This window comes from Chrysochloris asiatica, unplaced genomic scaffold (genome assembly GCF_000296735.1).
Source record: "Chrysochloris asiatica unplaced genomic scaffold, ChrAsi1.0 scaffold00077, whole genome shotgun sequence".
In the NCBI taxonomy this organism is placed as follows: domain Eukaryota; kingdom Metazoa; phylum Chordata; class Mammalia; order Afrosoricida; family Chrysochloridae; genus Chrysochloris; species Chrysochloris asiatica.
In genome coordinates this window covers 10,158,252-10,168,698 of record NW_006408595.1, presented here as the reverse complement: position 1 = coordinate 10,168,698, position 10,447 = coordinate 10,158,252, and the positions used below count along the sequence as shown (strand labels likewise).

General features: G+C 39.6%; 1 protein-coding gene across 3 annotated transcripts in view; it reads left to right on the top strand.

The window, feature by feature from the left end:
* Nucleotides 1-6,133: 6,133 nt before the first annotated feature.
* NELL2 (NEL-like 2 (chicken)) overlaps nt 6,134-10,447 on the top strand; it is a 646,329-nt gene continuing 642,015 nt past the window's right edge. Inside the window, exons 1-3 of one of the 3 annotated variants that reach the window (XM_006865319.1) lie at nt 6,140-6,296; nt 6,688-6,773; nt 7,222-7,350. In XM_006865319.1, coding sequence (XP_006865381.1) covers nt 6,719-6,773; nt 7,222-7,350 — 184 coding nt within the window. In that variant the 5' untranslated portion in view covers nt 6,140-6,296; nt 6,688-6,718. Of the gene's footprint in view, nt 6,774-6,930; nt 7,074-7,221; nt 7,351-10,447 lie in introns of those variants that run through there. The other 2 variants (XM_006865318.1, XM_006865320.1) reach the window with 2 other exon arrangements.

Sequence of the window (10,447 nt, the reverse complement as noted above, 5' to 3'; positions counted from 1 at the left end):
TTCAACTGCCGACCTTGTGGTTCAAATCAACTTTGCAGTCCAGTGCATGAACCCACAGCACTACATCAGTTGTGTAGCAGGCAACAAAAATGTGACAGGAGAATGTTGTTGCAAGTATTAGTAATTCATTGCTTTTCATTGCTCAATGGTATTCCACCACATAAATTTACCACAATTTGTTTTTTCACTTACCTATTGATAAATATTTGGGCTATTTTTACAATTTGGTTAAAATAAGTCAGAGATGCTACAATTCACTAATGGGTCTTTGTGAGGAAATAGGTTTTCACTTCTCTTGGGTAAATACTAGAAGTGAATGTTTTACTTCATAAGAAGCTTCCAAATAGTTTTCTAAAGTGCCTATACTATTTGTAATTTGATTTCCATCAGCAAAGAATGAGACTTCATGTCATTTTGCATCTCTGTTAGCATTTAAAATTGTCAGTCTTTTAAATTTAGCTATGCTAAATTATTATTGTGGTTTTAATTTTTATTTTCCTAATAATTACTGATGTTGGGGCACTTTTCACATCTATCTATCTGTATCTATCTATTTATCAATCTATCTCTACATCTTTATCTATATCCTTTGGATCTTGGCTGAAAGCAGAGAATACCAGAAAGATACTTACCTGTGCTTTATTGACTATGCAAAGATTTTCTATTGTGTGGATCATGACAAGTTATGGAAAACATTGTGAAGTATGAGTATTCGGGAACATTTAACTCATGAGGAGCCTATACATGGACCAAGAGGCAGTTGTTCGAACAGAACATGGGAACACTGAACGGTTTAAAATTAAGAAAGGTGTGCAACAAGGTTGTATTCTTTCACCATACTTTTTCAACCTGTATGCTGAGCAAATAATCCAAAAAGCTGGGTTCTATGAAGAAAAACATGTCATCAGGATTGGAGGAAGACTCATTAACAACCTGCAATATGCAGATGATACAACCTTGCTTGCTGAAAGTGAAGAGGACTTGAAGTATTGACTGATGAAGATCAAAGAGCACAGCCTTCCGTATGGATTACATCTCAATGTAAAGAAAACAAAAATCCTCACCACTGGACCAATAAACAACATTCTTATCAACAGAGAAAAGATTGAAGTTGTCAAGGACTTCATTCTTTTTGTATCAATGATCAACACTCGTGGAAGCAGCAGTCAAGAGATCAAAGGAAGTATTGCATTAGGCAAATCTGCTGCACAAGACCTTTTTAAAGTGTTGAAGAGCAAAGATGTCAGCTTGAAGACTAAGGTGCGCCTGACCCAAACCATGGTATTTTCAATAACCTCATATACATATGAAAGCTGGACAGTGAATAAGGAAGACCGTAGAAGAATTGATTCATTTGTGTTTTGGTGTTAGAGGAGAATATTGAATGTGCCATGGGCTGCCAAAAGAACAAATAGATCTGTGTTGGAAGAAGTGCAGCCAGAGTGCTCCTTGGAGACCAAAATTCATCTCTCATACTTCGGACATATTGTTAGGAGGAACCAGTCGCTGGAGAAGGATATCATGTTTGGTAAGGTGGAGGGTCAGAGAAAAAGAGGAAGACTCTCAGCAAGATGGATTGGCAAAGTGGCAGCATCAATGGGGTCAAGTGTGGCAACAATTATAAGCTTAGCCCAGGACCCGGCAGTGTTTCGTTCTGTTGTACATAGGGTTGCTATGAGACGGCACCGACTCGATGGCGCCTAACAACAACAAAAAATTGGAGCCTTAGTGTGGCGCTGTAAGATAATAAAGCACTAGAATGCATGGTTGGTTTGAACCACAAGGTCAGCTATTCAAACTTACCAGCCACTCCTTGGAAACCCTATACAGGGTCACTATGAATCAGAACCAGCTCGATGGTACTTAGCAACACAACAATAATTATATATCTCATTTTGGTTTTAATTTGGAATTTTGTAATGATTACTGATGTTGGGACACATTTCACATCATTCTATCTATCTATCTATTTATCTATCTATCTATATTTATCTTTATCTATAGCCATTGGAATTCTAGTGTGGACTGGTAACACCAAGGCCAATGGTTCAAAACTACCAGCCACTCCTCAGAAGGCCTACTACAGGGTCATTATGAATCAGAACGGACTTAACAACAACAACAACAACAACAACAACAACAACAAAAACCTGACTTAATAACAACACAAATCTATATCTATATATCTATATGGAGTCCTCTTAACTCAGCTTAAATTTCTGGCAACTTCCTGTATATATACTGTTCTGATTGTTTTATAATTACCTTCAGCAAAATTTTATTTGTGTGTGATACTAATGATATTGTTTGATGATTTTCATATTCTGTTGGTTCACCTTTGTTTGGAATGGGCACAGATATGGATCTCTCCCAGTTGGTTGGCCTGGTAGCTGTCTTCCAAATTTCTTGGTGTAGACTGTGAATGCTTCCAGAGTGATGTTAGTTGGTTGAAACATTTTAATTGGTATTCCATCAATTCCTGGAGACTTGTTTTCCTCCATGCTTTCATTGCAGCATGGGTGTGTTCTTTTGGTCCTTGATCTTTTTCTGCCCTGAAATGTTTGAACACGGACTAATTCTTTGTGGTAGAGTGACTCTGTACGTTCCTGCCATCGTCTTTGGATGCTTTCTGCATCATTCAATATTTTGGCCATCAAATCCTTAAGTATTGCAAGTTCAGCCTTGGATTTTTCTTCAGTTCTTTCAGTTTGAGAAATGCTGATGGTGTTCTTTCCTTTTGGTTTTCTAACTCCAGGTCTTTGCACATGTCATTATAATACTTCAGTTTGTGTTTTTGAGATTTCCATTCAAATTTTCTGTTCAGTCCTTTTAATTTGTAATTTTTTCTGTTCACTTTAGCTACTATATGTTCAGAGGATCTCTGGTAGCATAGTAGGCTATATGTTGGGCTGCTAACCACAGGGTAGGCAGTTCAAACCTACCAGTTGCTCCATGAGAGAAAGATGAGATTTTCTGCTCCTGTAAAGATTTATAGCCTTGGAAACCCTACAAAGGGCTGCTATGAGTTGGAACGGACTCCACGGCATATAACCACCACCACTGTATGTTTAAGAGCAAATTTCAGAGTCTTTTCTGACACCCTCTTTGGTCTGTTCTTTTTTTCCTGTCTTTTTAATGAATTTTGCTTTCTTTACACACTATGTTTTTGATGTCATCCCACAATTCATCTGCTCTAAAGTCATTAGTGGAGTCCTGGTGTGGCACTATAGGTTAATGTGCCAGCCTGCAAAGCCGTTTGAACTGCAAGGTTAGTGGTTCAAGCTCACCAGCTGCTCCTTGGAAACCCTATACAGGGTCGCTATGGGTCGGAGCCAACTCAATGGCACTTAACAACAACAACAACAACAAAGTCATTAGTGTTCAATACATCAAATTTGTTGTTTAGATGACTCCTAAATTCAGGTGGAATGTGTTCAAGGTCATATTTTGGATCTTGAGGACTTGTTTTAATTTTCTTCAGCTTCAACCTGAGGAGTTGATGGACTATTCCACAGTTGATTTCTGGGCTTGCTTTGACTAATGATATTGAGCTTCTTCATCATCTCTTTCCACAGATGTAGTCAATTTGATTCCTGTGAATTCCATTTGGTGAGATACAAGCGTATAGTCATCTTATGCTGCTGCAAAAGGTATTTGCAATTAATAAGTCATTACTCTTGCAAAATTCTATCTTGTGTTCTCCAGTGTCATTTCTAACACCAAGGTCATATTTTCCAACTACCATTCCTTCCTCTTTGTTTCCATCTTTTGCATTGCAATCACCAGTAATTATCAATACATCTTGATTGCATATTTGGTCATTTTTAGACTGAAGATGTTGGTAGAAATCTTAAGTTTCATCACCACTGGCCTTAGTGGTTAGTGCATAAATTTGAATAATAATGGTATTAACTGGACTTCCTTATAGATGTATAAATATTATCCTATCACTGTCAGCATTGTACTTCAAGATATTTCTTGAAATGTTCTTCCTAATGATGAATGCAATACCAGTTCTCTTAAATTCATCATTCCTAGCATAGTAAAATCACATTATTGCCCAGTTCAAAATGGCCAGTAGCTGTCCATTGTAGCTCATTAATGCCTAAGATACCAATTTTTATGTACTCTGTTTCATTTTTGAAGAGTTTGTACTTCATACATTCCACATTCTGATTAGTAATGGATGTTTACAGCTGTTTCTTCTCATTTTGAGTTTTGCTCCATCAGCAAATAAAGGTCCAAAAAGCTTTGCTCCATCCATGTCATTGAGGTAAACTCTACTTTGAAGAGGTAGTTCTTCCCCACTTGTATTTTGAGTGCCTTTCAACCTGAGGGGTTTCGTTTTATGGCACTATACCAGACAATGTTTATGCAGTATTCATAGGGTTTTCAAGAGCTAATCCCTCAGAATCCCTCTATTCCTTCTTCTTAGTCTGGAAGCTTCACTAGGTTCAATCAAAAGTTGATTGCAGGAAGTAGAAAAGAAGATAGAAAGAATACAACCACTGAACCAAAAAGAATTGGTTGATGTCCAGCTGTTTCAGAAGGTAGAATAATATCATCAAGAACGACTGGTACTGAAGAAGGAAGTCCAAGCTGCACTGGAGTTTATGGACTACAAATCGAGTTCGTTCAACAAATTGATGCAACATTGGAAACACTCGTTTTTTTTTTTTTCCACTCACTTGTTTTTGCCAAGAAAATTTCAAGACAGTTTCCTGGCCAGCAGACTGGAAGAGATCCATATTAATGTCCATTTTAAAGAAAAGTTATCTAATAGGATGCAAATGATCAAACTTTATTATTATTAATATCACATGCAAATAACGTTTTCCTGAAGAGAACTGAAATATTGTTGCAAACTGCCAGACATTCAAGCCATATTGAGAGGACATGGATCGAGTGCTATCACTGCTCATGTCAGATGGATCTAGACTGAAAGCAGAGAATACCAGAGAGATGGTTTCTTGTGTTTTGTTGGAGAATTAAAGATCTACCTGGTTTTGCTGGACAGTTAAAAAACTCAATTGATCTTTGTACAGATTTACATTTTAATTGTTTTTGAAGCTCTTAAATTTTTAAATATGTAAGCTTAATGTCATCATTCAAGATTTACCTTAGAAATTTTAGGAACATATATGAAAAATGTTATGTGCCACTGATCTTGAATATACTTTTGCCTGCTAAGAAATATATTTCAAATGATCTCATTGTTCTGGTCCTCCTGACCCCATTCCAACACGTGTATATAAGAGACGGGCGAGTGAGCCTACATGAGTGTGGTAAACAATGGGATGACTCTTTTAGTCTGCGCTCTGTAATCTCATTCTGTGTTTTGGTTTTTCTTTCTTTCAATATGTATGTATGTGTGTACGTATGTATGTATGTATGTATGTATGTATGTATGTATGTATGTATCACATCATCTATCTATAGCCATCTACCTATCCATCTAACTATCATCTATCCATCCATTCATCCATCCACGCACTGGTCCGCTGAAGTCTGTACAGACCTTCACTCTGTTCCCCTTACCTCCTGTTTTGGCCCTGGGAACTGGAGACCCAGACGCAGCGCTGTTTGGCAGGGGGCGCGCGAGGTCCCGCAGCTGTCAGTAGCTAAGTTCTCCCCTACGTTCTCAGCGCTCGGGATGCTCTACAGCGCCCCGCCCCGTGCAGGAAACCTATCTACTAGGGCTCCTGGGACTTCCCTAGCTAGCCACCCGGCCAGTTTCTCCCTAATTTGTCCAGCCCCATATCTAGAGTCAAGTGTGCTTTAGCCGCTTCCGTCCGCCCGCCTGGGAGGAGTACCTGAAGTCCTAAGGCTGCTCCAGAACCCTAGTTCACGGTAGTGCGCGGGCCTCCCTCCTTTGCCTAAAGGGCGGATAGCGTGGCTCATTTTATCGTTGCCCTTTGCGGCTGGGTGATCTTTTCTTTCTCTCAGACTGCCTTTCAAGACACGCGCCCAAAATTGAGGAAAGACCGCCCATCAATTTAGCACCTTGCATTTATATCTTTAGATCCTGAAAGGCGGTTGCAGTCGCCCGAGGTCAGCTAGAGAGGGAGGGCGTAGGGCGTAGGCTGCAGCTGCTCCGGTGCTCAATAGACCCGGCGAGGAGACTAGCGAGGAGCCTGGGCGGGAGAGGGGCACCGAGCTCCGGGCCTCGCCCTCCACGGTCCCTCCCTACTCCTCCTCTCCCCGCCTTTCTCGGTTCGCCCCTCCCACTCCGGAGGAGCAGTCTCTCCTCCGCGTGTCTCCCGGCGCTCTCTCCATTGTCTCTGCCTTTACAACAGGTTCGGGCTGCGTGGAAGACAGTGGAGGTGCGGGGCCGTCCTAGCCCCCCTGCTTCCTGGGGGCCGCCCCTCTTCTAGATGTGCGCGTCTCCGGCTGCTTTTATTCTGCCCCGGCTCTAATTCCCTGGCGGAGCAGCCCCGGGGAGAGTCCGGCCCCCCTTTCTGGGCCACCCTCCAGCCTGCGCCGCTGCCAGGGCAGTACGTGTTGGAATGATGTGCACATTGGAGGGTCTAAGTTCTTCACGCACCTCGGGTGTTCTCGCCTTTTCTTCGTAAGGAACCAAATCGTATTATTCCTCGTAATCAGTAAATTCGAGGCAGCAGAAGAAAAAACAAACCCTATTTCCCGCTTTATTCCAAGAATTGCTTTTCGGTTTTTATTTTTTTAAAGAGGGAGACGATGGACTGAGCAGATTCACACCATGGAGTCTCGGGTGTTACTGAAAACATTCTGTTTGATCTTCGGTCTTGGAGCAGGTGAGTGGCCGCAGGGCTGTGATGGGGAAAAGGGGTGACCCCACCCGGAGCAATCCTGGCTAGCTAGGGAAACCTCGCTTTTCCAGGTCCAGAAGTAGGTCTGGAGTGAGAAGCTTGCGCGGGGGGCGGGCTTGGGTTTGTATTGTGTGTGTGTGGCTGGAGACCGCAAGGTGGGTCACACCCTTACTTAGTCCAGGGTCTGAGGGCCGAAGGGGAACTTTGTACGGAGAGGGCTTTTAAAGTAGGTCATGGAAACGGGACTGGGTGCTCCGCTATTTAAAGATTGGCTGTTGAGCACAGGTAATGAATGCTCTTTGCAGCGGAGGAGGGGGAGTCACTCGCCTCAGTTTCCAATATTATCTTGAAGATGTGGTTCTTTGCTACACTAAAGGAAAAGGCTTGAATATTGACGGAGCTCTGTTCTTCTCCCTTCCCCCGCCCCAACCAGTTTGGGGGCTTGGTGTGGACCCCTCTCTGCAGATTGACGTCTTAACAGAATTAGAACTTGGGGAGTCCACGACTGGAGTGCGCCAGGTCTCCGGGCTACATAATGGGACGAAAGCCTTTCTCTTTCAAGGTATGAGACGCTTGCTGAGTCGCCAGTGCGGTTGTAATTCTGAAAAGCCCGGAGGAGTTGGTCTCGCGTTCCTCCTAACTTCTGTTATGCCTATTGAGTTGCGGTGTGGAGGGGTCGGCCTGAGACACACCTTCGCTGTCTTTTTAAAGTTGCTTGTCTCAATCTTCTTCAGTCCCCTCTTCCTTCTTAGGTTGTTGCACTTTTGCCAGTTCGAATGGATAGTCCCTTAATTATCCTACAGAAACTCCGATGGCAGACGGTTGACTTTAGAGTCTGGGGAACAATGAATTATAACACAAACGCCTCATCTGGGTGAAATGGATTTAGGTAGGAAACAGGATAGCTTAATCTTAGTTAAGACATTGTGCCCTGAAAGTTTCAGTACAATGATAGGGCAAATTTCTTTATGTGGGTAGCTTTCTGGAAGTATTAACATTTCAGGATTTGTATATGATATTATACTATATATGAAGTAAAATTCAACCTTAAAAGATTATTCTTCCTTCTTCACCCGTGAGAAGAGAAAGTAAATAATAATCTCTCAAAATTTATTTTGAAATTATTTCAGTGAAATGTTAATCTAGAAGTATGTGTAATACCACGTCAATTTTGTACTTAGGACGTTTTAAGAGTTCCTTTCTGAAGTCAGTAGACGTTTGCTAGGCAAAATGTCTACCTTTCAAATTATTTTTAAATGTGTTGTATAACCAGAAGCAAATTCCAATCCATCAAGCATTCAGTTTTGATTTACCAAAGCTTTTGAAAATTGCTTGGTTTGTGAAAAGATACTGTAATATGAGTTTCTAAAGGTTGTGAAACCAGTACAGAAAGACTATATAGTTTCTTCCACGTATAGTGAAGTATTGATGAAGGCAAGAGAGAAATGGAGTTTGGTTTAACATATCTGATGCATTAAAGCATTTTTCTTCCGCTCCACCCAGATTTTAATTTTGTGATTCTGGTGCCATGGTTTCAAAAGAAATGCAACTCACAATTATTAGAGAGTTGAATATGTAAAGTAAAACCACGTCAGCAAATCTGCCCCCAAGAAATAGGCGTAAAATAAAGCTTGAGTTGTTTCAGTAGTGGTGTCCTTGCCTGATACCGCCAGTATGTGTCACCATGGACAGCAACACCAAAGCTTTTAGTTGAGAAAGGAGGAAACTGACATGTGCTGCATTTATTTAAAACAAGTGGAGCCTTATGCAAAAATGTAACTTTTCTGTATGAACTATTTTGAGCCAACTAAATTTGATTATTATGACAGATATTCCTGGCAATATTCTGTTTGTTTAAAGATTCATTTTTGCTTGCATCTTACTTTACAAGCAATTATTAAAGAAATAAAACTAGATTGTCAGCAAAATTTCACAGAATTGATTAGAAGGGTCATGAGGGTTAAGCTTCTGGCTGGTTTTTGTTATTGTTGTTTTAATCTCTGATTGCTAGTCTCTATGACTGGAAACAAAGTTATTTTAAGATTGCATGTGCTCTGAACTGTTTTGAGGAACTGAAAAGCTTTATAAGTACCAAACCTCCCAATAAACAAATGGTGACATAGTACTCTTAAAATTTTCAAAGGTCCTTTAACTTTGATTAGTGTTCTTTCTAGCTTTCTCTTAAGTGTCTGACTTGTCACAAATAGAAACGTCTAGGACTTCACTTTTTATCTTCTTATGCTAGACAATTAGAGAGTTACTAGGAATTAGTCTCAAGGGACCAATACCTAATGCTGGTTAATTTTTAAAGAATGTATAGTATTTATTTGAACTTAAATTAATTTTGATCTTAAGTGCTAGTTTCTTCCAGTTGGGTATCATGTTCCAAATCGATAAAAGTCATGAAATATGTTTTCTTTGTATGGTCCACAGTTAACTAGATGGCAATACACATGCTTGATTGATTGGTTTTAATTCTCTTTTAGTACCAAGCTCAATATTTAGACTGAGTAAATGCCTAACATATATAGTGTTATCAGATCTGATGATATAAAATTTATTTCTTGCCAAATTATGAGCTTTATTTCATATAATCAGTCAATAAGTATTTAATGCCTGCTGTGTTCTGATGTATTGATTAATTGTTGTGTTAAGTGTTGAGTCGGTTCTGATTCGTAGTGACCCTGTATATAGTTTCTGAAAATGTAAATCTTTGCAGAAGCAAAAAGCTTCACCTTTCTCTCATGGAGCTGCTAGTGAGCTTGAACCATCGACCTCATAGTTCAAAGTTCAGTGTTTATCCTACTAAGCCATTGTTCTCCCTGATGTATTCATTGTGTTTTGATAATTTAGCTTGTTATAAGTTTTGGGTCCTAAAATCAATGACAGGTTGATTTTTGACCTTACATGGTAGGTCCGCTAGGTAGCATTACCTTGGAAAGGTCTTTCCCCTGCTGCTTCTATAAGAAAACTGTTGTTAGGAAGTCAGGTCTGACTCCTGCTTTGTCTCTGAGATTTCATAGGTGTTAGAGAGACAAAAGCTTTCAGGCAAGATATTATAGATTTGGATTCAGGTGAATTGAGGGTATTGCAGGTATTTTTGTATAGTACGTAAAATGGCATAGTGGGAGTAGTAACATATTGCGCAAGCCTGTGAGATGCTCTCAGTTTTTATATTAACCTATGAGATAGGTTTCTTTGTGTTATCAGATTTGTTCTAAATAGATGGGAGAGAATTGGAACCATAAGAGTTTTCTGGTAGTAATAGAACTATTTTCTTCTGTGTGATAGCTTTGAAATAAAGAAATCTCAACATACACATAAAAAAAAAAAAGTAAAAATATATGGCAAAGTTATACTTTTTTTTTTTCTTTTTTATAATAACAGCTATCATACGTAGTATTACTAAAGTTGTTTCAATGTTGAAATTTTGTTTAAAGATGATTAGGAAATTTAAGGAAATATAAATTCATTAATAAATGTGACTTTTTATTTGTGTTGATTGGAATAATTACCAAAGAGAAAAGTGTTCAGGCAACAGTTTGGGATCTATATAAAGGTATTATAAGTCATTGAATGCAGTTTTCTAGCAATAATCTGACTCTTAGACACAAAAGTGTATCTAATATATTTATATATATATGTGTGTGTGTGTGTGT